This window comes from Scatophagus argus, chromosome 7 (genome assembly GCF_020382885.2).
Source record: "Scatophagus argus isolate fScaArg1 chromosome 7, fScaArg1.pri, whole genome shotgun sequence".
In the NCBI taxonomy this organism is placed as follows: Eukaryota; Metazoa; Chordata; class Actinopteri; family Scatophagidae; genus Scatophagus; species Scatophagus argus.
The window spans coordinates 17,960,775-17,974,253 of record NC_058499.1 but is presented as its reverse complement, the minus strand read 5'-3'; the positions used below and the strand labels follow the sequence as shown (position 1 = coordinate 17,974,253).

General features: G+C 39.9%; 1 protein-coding gene across 1 annotated transcript in view; it reads left to right on the top strand.

Annotated features, from left to right (window-relative positions):
* The window catches only part of LOC124062406 (neural-cadherin-like), an 83,677-nt gene extending 70,753 nt beyond the window's left edge, over window positions 1-12,924 (top strand). Inside the window, exons 29-33 of the mRNA XM_046395151.1 lie at window positions 109-373; window positions 1,005-1,188; window positions 3,440-3,696; window positions 11,098-11,252; window positions 11,913-12,924. Of these exons, the coding sequence (XP_046251107.1) occupies window positions 109-373; window positions 1,005-1,188; window positions 3,440-3,696; window positions 11,098-11,252; window positions 11,913-12,479 (1,428 nt within the window). The 3' untranslated portion in view covers window positions 12,480-12,924. The remainder of the gene's footprint in view (window positions 1-108; window positions 374-1,004; window positions 1,189-3,439; window positions 3,697-11,097; window positions 11,253-11,912) is intronic.
* Window positions 12,925-13,479: the final 555 nt, after the last annotated feature.

Below are 13,479 nucleotides of genomic sequence, written 5' to 3'. Positions count from 1 at the left end.
AGCCTATCCGGAATATTCAACCATCTTTATTATTTCCAGCTTCTTAGGCTCTCTTGTCTGCTTAACTGTCTGAATTTCTAATCAGGCAAGCTCCACTGTGTATTTCAGGTTATACAGGGTCTGCTTGCTGTTTTCTACAACCTTGGAGATGGAGACTACAACCTGACACTGCCCTACCATCACCTCAATGATGGAGAGTGGCATGAGGTGGAGCTCGATCGGTACGGCAGAGAGTTCACCCTGCGGCTGGACGGAGGTGGAGGGAGACGAGAAGTTACAGCCTCGCGGGGGCAGAGCCAGGAGATCATCATTGACCCCACCGCAGTGATGCTCGGAAACTCTTTTCCTTCTGGACACAACCGGAGCTTCCTCGGTAGGTGGTTGCTTACCTGTTTTTGCTAAAATGAGGCTAAATGAAGATTCTTAGTTGCTGAATGGAAAAATCAATTAATCAATTAAAAAAATTAATGAACAGGATAATATGTAAGTAACTTAACTGCAAACACATAGTCAAAGGAATGGACTTCTCAGTTAATTTGTATACCTGTTAAAATGGACATATGATTCTTTGCTTATATTCACCGCTTGCTCTCACGTCTATATTTCATAAACTGGCCCAAAGGTGTTTTGATCCCTAAGTTTCAAGCAGATCAGAGAAAGTGAGTCAGCAGGACTGATCTGTATTTAAATGATGTGTTAGACCTCGGTGCTACCTGCGGAGTGAGCAGACTAACCAGCAGAGAAAATATCCTGCAAAAAAAGAAGCCCATGCTGACAGCTTAGCCTCTGGCTGTTTGGTTGCTTGCATGTGTGAGAGCGTGAGTGTGCGTTGGTCTGCAGGTCTTTCAGTCAGTCTGTTTATGTGTGTCAGTGCATGTGTGTATTGGAGTTTATACCCCTGCTACGGTGTAAATGTGTGTCCATAAAAGATTTTGCCTGAGGACAGGTGTCTTAGTGTGTCTTTTGGTAATGTAGGTGTTTTTTTCTCTCTCTCACACAACCAGGCTGTTTGCGAGGTTTGAAGTTTAACGGCCGTTCCATGCCTCTGGATCAGGAGCAGTCTTCAGAGGGCCTCCAGGTGGTCACTTCACAGGGTGTCTCCAGTGGCTGCTCTTCAGAAGCCTGCAGGAAACACCAGTGCTCCCCTCCATTGGTCTGCGTGGACCTCTGGAGACACCACGAGTGCAGGTGTTGAAAATATATAGAAAAGATAACGCAGCATGCTAATGACATCTTACAGTATGACAGGCACGGTTTGTGCATATTTACACTCTCAGAGACAAGGAGTGCATACTGCAACCCTGCTAAAAAAAATTAATACAGCCAGTTCTCAACCTGCAAATTGTGTTAACAATGTCAACACACACACACAAGGAGATAAAGTAATAATATGCTTTTGGAAAGTAACTTTAAACATAAGGTGACTTAATTCACAATATGAAAAACTGCTAGAGGTGAGACACACCACAGGTCTGGAAAGTGCTTGGATCAAAAAAAAAAAAAAAAAAATCAAGATTTTGAAGTGTTTGGTTTTGGGAAGTACCAAAGACCTCCTTAAAAGGGGGTTTTGGGTTGGGTTTTGTCTACAGGAATTTCTGAGTCTCTCATGTTCCTCCATCTCACAATTTACGTGCTAGAGCCAAACTCCCTTCCTATCCACGACTCTCAACATAATTAATATCTATGACATCTTGATAATTAGTTAGGCAGTATATTGTTATTCATACCCCAAAATTCTAGAGTTGGTTTTGCATTACGTCTCATAACATTGTGTCACCTGCAGCTCAGGCTCTTTGTTTTATATTAGCTAGCCAGCATTGATGATAAAAACAAAAATAGGATTATATTAATCTTGCAAAGTTTCATCTGATGGAATAAAAGGACTTAGTGATGTTTATTCCAATTGTTGTCCCTTAATTTCCCATGTGAAAATTAATTGAAAATTCCTTGAAATCTACAGTTACAAAAGTGTGGCTACACTGCATTAAATTTACTGCTATATCTTATAATTTAATAGCTGTAAACAAAGCATACAGCATTTTTGTGTACTGATATGTTTAGATGTTTTTAAAGTAAAATATGAAAAAAATATGAAGATTCAAAGAAGACAAATCAAATCCTCCTCTTTGACTGTTGACTGCAGATATGTCGATTGTTGTCAATTTTAAGCACATCTGAATAAGGACGAGTAAAGTAAGAACGGTATACAGTATAAGGTGGTTAACAAATTTCAGTACAGTAATTGTCAAGCTATTCTGTGGCCCAGTATTGCAGTGTTTGCCATAATTAATTTCAGAGTTTGTCTTTTCATTTTCAATAGAAGTTTTTGAAAGTATGACCTTTATAAAGACTTTAAAAGATGTGAATAATGACTTCAATTTAATGCATCATTTGCTATTGCTTTACTGTTTAGATCAGCCATAAGACATTAATAAGAGCAATATTTGAGTTACAAGGGTGTGAAAAATCCTTTTGGCTACTCCTTCTCCCATCATGTTGTCCTTTTAGGAGCTCTTAAATTCATCAGGTAGACACTGCAGAGCGTCCGGATTTAAAGCCATACATGATTACGCAGTTTATTAACATTTACAAATGTACACTTGGTGGATTGTTTTATAAAATCTTTATAAACACTTCACTGTTTATGACTTATTATCTTTTGTTGATGGCTTTTAAGAAAATAAGAGAAATATTATTATTTATTAATTATAATTTAGCAAAATGTATAACTGACATCCAGTTGTTCTTATTGAAGGCCTATAAATGAAACATGAGTAGTACTGCAATTCATAAACATACCTGTACATACTGTGAAGAAGAAAATTAAACATTCAGTAATCGATACAGTTGCAAGTTGGTACATTTGTTGCCAATCACGTGAAATCATCGTGTCCACCAGATGGCAGTTAGGCTGACTTCAGCCCAGTTACACTGTGTGTCAGCCTGAGAGAATAGTGTTTAACAGCAGGGGCTGTGAGAGCCTCAGCTGCTCCTTTAATCTCTGCAGGACCACTAACTATCCTGACTGTGACTTCAGGACTCTGACCCAGTATGAGACTTTTCACTGCGATTGGATATCCATATTCTGTTACTGTGGCACAGCCTCAGGGCATAAAGCATCGAGAGAAGCAGGGGACCAAAGTGAATGATATTCAGGGGATATTTTGTACAAATATACTGAGGGACTACCACTGCAAAGCCAATCTTAGTTTCTTGGTTTTCTTTCTCTCTTTTTTTTTTCACTTAGAGTACAGTCAACGCTGTAACCTTCAAAGAGCATATCTTCGAATTTGAAATAAGAGGTGTAACTCTTGAGGGATTTATTTTTACACTGCCAGCTTAGTTTTCATAGCTCTGTAGAAGTCAGCGCTCCTTTTATCTGACAGCTTTCCAAGTGTCTCTTGTCTTTGCTTTATACTACTGTCTCCTCTTGGCGCAGGTGCCCTCCAGGTCACATGACCAAAGAGAGCTCCTTGGGCAAAGTGTGTGTTTACACGCTGTGTGCTAGCCGCCCGTGCCGCCATGGCACCTGTGTGGCTCACTCTCCATCCCGCTACTCGTGCCAGTGCAGCGAGGGCTACCGGGGACGCCACTGCGAGGTGACTCTGGCCATGTTCCACAATGAGGACAGCAACAGCAACAGCCTCAGCCTCAGCTCCATGTTCGCCATCAGCATCTGTGTCATGGCCTTTCTAGGTAGCTATGTTGACTATGTCCTTTTCTACCTGTGGTAACCCAACACTGTCACCATCCGTTCTTGTTGTTTTGTTCTTTTAATGCATGCTGTATGTTTTCTTCTGTCTTTTGTCTTTCTTTTTCATGTGTGCACATTGATTTTCACCCTATTGTATTTTTGTTTTTGTGTGTTTTCATCATCATGGCATAGTTATTGCATTTTCTTTGGCTTTATCTGTAACATCCACTGTTCTGTTTTCCACTCCTGTTTGGTTCTGTACAATCATACTGCATCATACATACACATATCTTGTAGCCGTATTGATCTCTGGAGTTGAACCAGGATGTTATTTCTCCATGGGAGGTTGGTGGAAACAAGAAACAAATATCTGCACTGGAGGAGAAGCAGGGAGAGAAATATTATATGTCTTAATTTGTGATTCACAGGGAGGAAGTCCCCAGAGAATCTGGGAGGTTTTTTTATGTGTTTTTCTATATTTCTCATCACTTCTGCATCCCCTGTCTCTTCCAATGTTACGCTCTGACTTCAGAAGTCAATTTCACTCTCAGCCTTACTTTTTATCTGTCCGACTTATTTTATATCCCACCATTCACTCATTTTACTCCCTTAATGTCTTTTTTTTGCCTTTTCTTCAACATTACTTGTACATTTCTGTTTTTCCAACTCACCCTAATTGTGAACATAATGTGAACTTTCCATGTATGTACACTATTTGGATCTGTAATCAAGGAGCACATAACAACAAACCCAAACTCCAAAGTAAGGACTCTTCTTTCAGGTTAATTCGAGACTAAAGGTTAGATTTCGGCCAAGGTTGGTTATAACAGTTAATTAAGGTCAGGGGGTTGAAATTATTTTAATCAAGGTTAAAGGGATAGTTTGGAATAGTTTGTGAGTGTGATTACAAAGATACAACATGAAGCAAATGTCCTGCGGTCAGAGATCTGGCAGCGAGCACCATGCATGACAAAAAAACAGTAGTGAACAGGCAATTTGCAAAAACATTTTGTGCCAAAGTACAAAGTGCAGATAAACATTTGAACCATTCAAAAACAACAAGCAGCACCTCTGTGTCGCATCTCAAAACTGTCAGTTTGGAGGAACTATTGTTCGCTGTGTATTTTAAAATGTGAAATCATGCACACTGGAGGATAATATACCAGCTCGTTATATGGTGAACAATGGTTAGATCATGTATGTACATATGTATTTATCACGACCTAAGTTGCACATTTAAACTTATTTACGAATTTTTAGCCAGTTGATATTTTAGCTGTTTAGCTATTTTTAAAGTTCATCTGCTTGTACTGTGCTATAAAAAGCCTCGTTATAAGCTTTTTAAAAAACATTACTGGATTAACACTGAAATAGTCCAGTGGTTCTCGAAAGGCTTTAATGAGAACAAGCAGAAGCCATAATAAATCATGTAGTCCTTCAGTTTATTTGCGGTGTATCTAATTATTTACTTAATCATGATAATGAAAAACCACTTTATCTGAACTTTCTATATATAAACCAAGTAAGGTGACAAAATCTTTACTGCATAATGTTGTAGTTGTTTAGCTAATAACCGCCTCTTAAATTATAGACCGTTTGCATGACCATTTATGTGAGACTGTGGTTTTGAGCTCTGTCCAGGCATTCTACAGAAATTTAATGATTGTTGAGATATTGTAAGATAAGACAGGTCTTGGAGATTAAATTAAAAAACAAAAGAGGGTTTGTAGCTAATGTTCCACAGCACATTCCCAGCCATGGCACAGCATGCAATCAGCACAATACGGAGTCAGTTTTGCATGCTGTTTGCTTTTAAGACCTCAGATGAGTCAGGCCTTTGATTGACACACTAGCACATTATCAATGATAAATGCACTCACCAGTGAAAATATCAAATCATTAGTGAGGCACAGAGATATGATGAAAAATATGTATGTTTATCAAAACAAGTGTGTTTTTTAATCAGATTTTTTCATGTTGTTCAAATTGAACTGAGAAAGTCTGTGTGCATGCATGCACATTATGTAATGAGTGATGGACAAAAAAGTTGTGCTTAAACAAATAAGAGCATGTTATAAAGTAAGTTTTTCCAAAATGTTTAAAGGTAAAATCTGAATTTGCTAGCCTTGGGTGTGGGAGTCTGAGGGCCTCCACTGAGAGAATATCTCCCTTTGAAGACTTTGACTTGCTGGATGATCTAAGTCTGCACTCTGACATTTTAGAGGTCATAAGTTCAGAAATATGTAGCAGGGACAGACCATTGATTGCTTTGTAGGTGAGGAGAGGAATCTTACAATCAATAAGTATAAGACGAGGGTTCTGTGCTCTCTGTTGCAAGCAGGTCGCAAGCAGGTCTGCTGAATTTTGAAGTTTTGGGTTGTGTGAGAACATAGTGATTTTCAATTAAAAAGGTATGATGACATTGATGACCTTTTCGGGTATGTAGCACATAAAAAATATTTTCTAGATATTTTTCTTCTTTGAAAAGAACACATCTAAACGTTTTTGGTTTTTTTATGCGTTAAAATGTAATTCATTTTAGAGGTCTATCCACCTTTCTTCAGGTACGAAGGAATTAGAGAAATACAATTGTCAGTTTTGACTGAAAGATATTGTTTAAAAAATCATTTGCATATTTTCGTAATTGTCCATTAACAGTCACAACTGTCCATTTATTTTCTCACTGAATTAATTAATCATTATGTCTTTGAAATGTCAGAAAATAGTGACTGTTTGGACTTTTGCTTCAAACATGACTGAAATGATTAATCAGACATTAAATCTGATAATTTTCTGTTGACCAACTAATCAATTAATTGGTTAAGTGTTGGTGAAACTGGCCCACATGCGTGAACAATCAAATAAAATTGCATGATTGTGGTGTCATAAGCGGTGTTAAAATCTGATAGGATCGAGATCTTCTGCCAGCAGGACCTTTTTAACCCTAGAACACTAACGTCGGGTGATTTTCACCCACACAATTTTGAAGTGATCGAATTTTACAACCAAATGAAGGGATGTGTTGATACTTTCGACCAAATGTGTGCTCAGTACAGCTGTGAAAGAAAAACCAAGAGGTGGCCACTGTGTGTCCTATATGGCATGATGAACGCTGGTGTGATAAACTGTATTTTATCCGAGATATTATATCGGGTAAAATATACCCAACGTTAGTGATGGTGTTACTAATTTTAACGTTAGTGTTCTAGGGTTAAATGTATGTGCACTGATGTCTCTACACTTGTGTCAAAATAGACAAACTATCTCTTCAAAACGTTGTTAGAGCATGACAGGAAAGAGATGTGATAATTGTGTTAGTTTTAGGTATTGTACAGCTGTAGTTACGGAAATGAGATTTTTTCCTGGTTCTTACAGTGATATAAGGACAAATATATGTGTATGTGTGTAAGTGGCTTGTGTGTTGTTCGCTTGCTATCCTCTTTTTATGAGTCTTTCTGTCAAAGACAGGCTTATAAAACGCTTGGGCAATTCAATACACTGTCCCTGCCCCTATAACTGACTCAACATTCCCTCCAGGGTATGTGGCTGGTATTGGGACATCAGTTATTCTGACACTTGAGAGTGAAACATATGAAGCAGTCTTCAATATTTGATAATGAATTCAAAGATGATAAAGTGTGGCCTTGGCATTCTTCATGAAAATTCATGTGTTGCTTGCATGCTAAGTAAAAGAAGGTGCGGTTTGATGAGGCATTTATTTTCAAGGTTTAAATTCTGACCTTAACCAGAATCACCTGACTGTTTCGTAGTGTAATTCAGATAGGAAAGAGCTGTCTTCGGTGACTGTTATTACATTTTCACCGCTTGAAAAAATGTAATAAAAAGCAATTGTTCCTCTCAAACTGAAAGCAAAAAGAGGAAGCCGTTTCATGATTAGCAGCCCCAAATGTGGAAATAAAATGAATCCAGTGGTTGGGTTTAATTAACAGCTGGTTATACTGTGTGTAGTTGTTTAATGATGACTCTCATCAACACAGGAACCGCAACCATAAATACACACTCTGACTTGGCACACTCGCTGCACTCAGCGAGGCTGCTAGCTGGGTGCTAAATTAAAGGGGGACTCCTACTCGGCCTCAACGTGCATTAAAAGTTAAAATGATCATCCATTAAGTTTTACATAAACCATCATAGACCGAGCAGAATGTGAGTTCAGCGTATGCTATTGACGGAGCCAGATGAGCTGGTGTCTGACCAAGCCTCATTAGTCCAGCATCAAATCCAACATTCTGTTTTTGAAGAATGGAGGAAATTAGCTTCCCATATGGGCTCGGGATGCCAAGTGATCATGTAAAGTGCCTGTTCTTTTTTATTCCCTCCTGAAGGTTTATAAATAAATAATTTGTTCAACTCTTCCCAATCCTTCACCTGTCTCATTTCCTTCTGCTCATTCGTCAGTTTTCTTTTCCTCTAACTTTCCACTTATGTTTCATGTTTCACAGTTCCTTTTTCTTTCATTATCCTCGTCCTGGAGCTACAGTGAAAGGGTTAAGTGTTTTGATCAAGCTGTGCTGGTAGTTGTTTACTCACTCATGCTCATTCATAATGCACAGTCCAGTCCAGACTAACATCATAATACCCTGTTCATAGTAACGGTTAGGGGGCAAAGAGGCAACAGCATTATGGATTGATGAATGACTCCGATGTTTGTTCTCCATCCTGAGTGATATTGATCTCACTGGAAGGGGCAGCACACACGCACACGCACACGCACACCACAACAACAACAACATCAGCTCTGGGCAATAGTGGCTGCAGGTGTAAGGGCAAGGCTTTTCAACAAGCTACTAGTGCACATATATTTGTGTTTACTTGTGCCTAATTTTGTGTGTGTGTGTGTGTGCGTGTGGAGAGGTTGTGCTTCAGCCCCTGTGCCATGTATCGAACTTCTCCCCTGTAGAGGTGGGATGAATATCAGCTCAGGTGATGTTGAGGTGAGTGCAGGCCTGCAGGCAGCACCTTAGAGCAGGTAATTCTGGAAGTGAGAGGGAGGGTTGGCGTCTGGTTTGGCTCCAGGCTTCATCGAGATTCTGGTGTTTTCTGCACGGGCGCAACAGTGCCCAGCGCTGAGTGAGTCAGGTCAGGTGATCAATACTGCTCTCCCTCCATACTGAGGATGACTGACTGAGGAGCGATGGAGGGAAGCTTGCAATCTCTTTTTGTGTGTGATATGAAAGCAGCATAAAAATAGACAAGGACAGGAGCTGAGGCGTTAAAGATGTTCCAGACACTGAATAAATAGAGATGATGATTTTTAATTGAGACAACTTTTGGTATTTTTTTTTTTTTTTGCAGAAAGCTCTCAGGGAGTTGTTTTTCTGTCTTTGTTTATGAACACCTGCCTGTGAGTGTGACCCCAAAGAGCCATTGGAGCATTATTCTCTTTCCAAGCAATTACTTTAAAAATCCAGACTAATGTGATTACCTTGCATTTCTCAGGAGATTTCCAATTATACTGATACTTAGCACGCACCATATAAACTCTTCTCGTTGAAATGGATTCCATCTAGTGTGAGAGATAAAAGAAGTCGAGGCCAGAGAGGAGCTGAAAAATAGGAGCATTGAGAGATTTAATGACAGAAGAGGAAAGACAGAGAGAAGTCCCAACACAGAAAGACAAAAAAGGAATTACAGAGATAAAAAAACAAAGGAGTGAACTAGTAACAATAGATAGAGAGGAACAGAAAAAGAGAAAGAGGGATGGCAGATGGGAGAAAAATATTGGTTGAGATTAATGGACTTTAAAGGTCAGTCCAGCATGTTGTATAATTCAGCACACAATAGCTGTGACTGATGTGTGTGCTTTAGGACCTTTCCTGCTCAGCTGCTGCAGCATTCCTTTCCAGCATACAGCCAAGCCACTGAGGCTTTGAATTTAAGCTGGAAGGAGTACAAATTCAGTTAATAGGTTTCCAAGGAACTGTAGTCTTTGATAATAACAATAATAATAACTTTATTTATATAGCACAAAATGCTTTACAATAAAGCAAACTATAAATGTCACTGACATCCACAACAAAAATTTAATTACAAAAAAATTCTATCAGTTAAAAGAAAACTGAGGATACTGAGTTTGCCTGCTTGAGCTCTCCCACTCAGGGATTTCCACAGCTCGTCATCTTTGGTGACAATTCAAGGTTTTGGAGCCATTAGCGCCCTGCCAGATGATCTCAAGCAGTGACCAGCTCACTGGGAGTAACCAGATCACAGGTAAAGACAGAAGCCTGACCATTCAAAGCCTTAAAAACAAGCAGTAAAATCTGACCAGTGAAAGGCAGCCAAGTTTGGTGTGTAGTTGTCTCTTCCTTTAGTACGAGTTTAAAAGCCTGACAGCGGTGTTTCACGCAAGTTTCAGTCTTTGAATGTTTTGTCTGCTGATGTCTGAATAAAAAGCATTTCAGTAGTCAAGTCTGGAGGCGATAAAAGCATGAATGACCTTTTCTAAATCTGCAGAGGAATAGAGTGACCTGATCTGGGTTAAATGTCTCAGTTGAGCAAAGCAGGACTGCATCAGTTCAGTCAACTGAGCATCAAAAGACAAATCTGAGTCAACAATAACACCGAGGTTACAGGCCTGTTTATTAACTTTAGATAAGGCACCCAGACCAGACAGATTATTAATGCTGCTGGTGCTGGGGCCTTTGCTGATTCTAATTATAATTAATTAAAATTAATCTGATTTGCCACCATTCAACAGCAGAAACATTTTGGACATCCAATTTAAGCAAGGCAGTACATACAATACAGGAGACACTGGTGGCACCAGCCTTTTAAGGGACATAAAGGTGTGTATCATCTGCTTAGCAATGACAATCAGTATTGCCCCAGAGTTAGCATGCGTTTGATAAATAAGAGGGGACCCACAATAGACCCATGTGGGACCCCACAGGACAGAGGACCATGAGTGGAGGGGGCATCACAGTGCAAGAGAAAATGGCAGTTTTTTACCTTTTGTTTGAAGATTAATCAAATGAGCACTACATCACTGACACCAACACAGTCAGACAGGAAACAGAGAGGTATCGTCAGCATGACAAAATGGAAAGGTGGTGCTTTTGTTTCCATGTGTTTAAACCAGTCAGTGTAACTAATATGCCTAAGATGACAAATCAACATGATGCAAAATACATTTACATTTACATGCTTCATATATTATTATAAAGGATGTTGGGGGGCACTTTTACATTTGGTGAAAAATACCTACTGTGTATTCAAACATTACAGACAGCGTTGTTTATGAGTATCTCTGTGTTGACATTATCACTTTCTGCTCACATTGTCAATTTCATTTGCACCCCAAGATGTGTTTTTCTGCTCTGAATCTCATTTTAATTATGTGAGTGTGCTCCTGCTGTGTTAACCTGCTCTCTGGCACCCCACAGTGTTGATGCTGGGCCTTTTTCTCTACTCCTGCTGGAGGAGACACAAGGGTCTGAAGGAGGGTGTGTACCACGTGTCTGCCCACCACGGCGAGTGGGAGGACATACGGGAAAATGTTCTCAATTACGACGAAGAAGGTGGAGGGGAGCAGGACCAGGTAAATTTATACATACTTATGCTGGTATTTAGACAGGCAGGTAAAGCTAAATACAACCATTGCACTTTTCAAAGTTCTCACTTAAAAAAGTACAAATCCCTGAAATATAATAGCATGACATTTAAAATCTATAAAAGTCATCCCATTATATTTCAGTGCAAAGGCAAGTAAGATAGGACAGAACTAAACCTGCAACACTTGCGAGAGAGAGAGAAAGAGAAAGTGGTGTTTGTTAGTGCCTTGAAATGAAAACCAAATATCAGTTCCCTGGAGACCTGGGAGTGTTAGACAATTAGCAGAAATTAAGCAAGCAGACACCAATAGCAGTTAATTCTTCTGTTTTTAATAGTGCTGGTAATAGCAGTTCTCCCCTCTCTGCAATCAGATAATTAATTACTTGGCTAATCAATGGTGCTGTTGTTTCCAACATCTCTGCCTTCATGGTGGATCTTTGTCTTAGTCTGAAGAACAGGTTCATTTGCTAGCAGAGGCATTAGCTGAGCTACACTGCACTGTGCACAGATTTGTGTCATGTGGCAATGTTGTTTTTCATTATCTCTTAAATTCCAAAAAAGATTAGATGAAGGGGAAAAAAATGTATCTTTTTTCTCTTTTCCATTCTTCTTTCACTCCCTGATTACCTCTTTGCTGATCTCTCAGAATGCCTTTAATATGGTGGAGCTGCAGCGCTCCCTCCAGCCCAGTCCAGCACAGTCTCTCCGATACAGCTATCCACACAGTATCATCTCCTACCCGCAGACCAAGCTTCCCCAGGACAACAACAAGAAGGGGGTGTCTAACGGGAATGGCAGCACAGCTATTGCCCTGCGTCTGGCCATCCCCCCCTCTGAGACAGACACCTTGCCATCCCCTCTGACCTTCCGCCGCTCGCAGAAAGCCCTCTCCTTCTCCAGCCAGGACTTGGCCCGTTACCTGTGTGAGGTCATCAGGGACATGGAGCACCCGGGCGAGCACAGCACCATGACCACGCCTCGCCATACCTCTGGAAAGGAGCCCGGCCTGGCGGCAGTGCGCTCCCTCGGCTCCCTCAGTGCATCTCAGGGTTCAGAAGTCAGGCTTCAGGCAGCCCAGAGCACCCGGATGGACAGGTTCAAAACCCTCCGAGCCGTGGTTAGCGATTTGAGAGGAGACTCCAAGACTCCAGAGGGGCAGAGAGACAAAGTGAAGGAGAGCAGAGGGCAGCTGAACTGTGAGAAGAGTGGGTGAGGCTGCACTTGCAGAAACAGAACTGAAGGTTGCAGCAAAGCAACTCTAATCAGAAGGCAGTGGTGGAATTCCAAAGGGAGATAATTAAATGTGAAATACTCTGAGACTGGGAGGTTGCCCAGGGTCTATGTGAAGTCTGCTATAAATGTACTGTATTGATGAAACTTTGAACATTTAAGTTCTTTGATATAAAACATGTTTACCAATGAATGATCAGATGTGATGTATTGTTTACTTGGCATTGCACTGTACAGTAGTTGATCCACAGAAAGCACTTTTTGGGAAACGTCCAGTGTCAAAACTATTCATTTCATAAAACTCATAAGAGTAATGACTGCAGGTAAGATGGCAAATGAGTTTCTTGTGAGAGAACTGGATTCTTTTTTGCTGTTAATGACTCATGAAATCGTTTATGTGACAAAATGATATTCTTTCATTTGTATCTATTTCCTTTTAAATAAATGATTATCTTTGATAATATTTCAAGCTTGATCTTGTTCAAACACAAGCTCACACTACTTACCATGCAATCTCTTGTTTTTTTGAAGTTCAAACTGACTTTCATCATCAAATGTTGGTCTGGTTCATTTTTTACATTAAAATTCTCCCTCAAAATTCTACACAAAATACCTCATAATAACAAAGTGAAACAAGTTTGTTTGAACTTTTTGCAAATTTATTAAAAATGAAAAACAAAAATTGTAACATACACCCTTTGCCATGACACTCAAAATTCAGCTCTGGTGCCTCCTGTTTCCATTGATCATCCCTCAGAGGTTTCTACACCTTGAGTTGAGTCCACCTGTGGTAAATTCAATTGATTGGGCATGCTTTGGAAAGGCACATGTGTGTCTACATAAGCCCTCACAGTTGACAGAGCATGTCAGAGCACAAAACAAGGCAGGAAGTCAAAGAAATTGTCTGTAGACCTCTGAGACAGGATTGTGTTGAGGCACAGATCTGGGGAAGGGTATAGAAAGATTTATGCCGTATTAAAGGT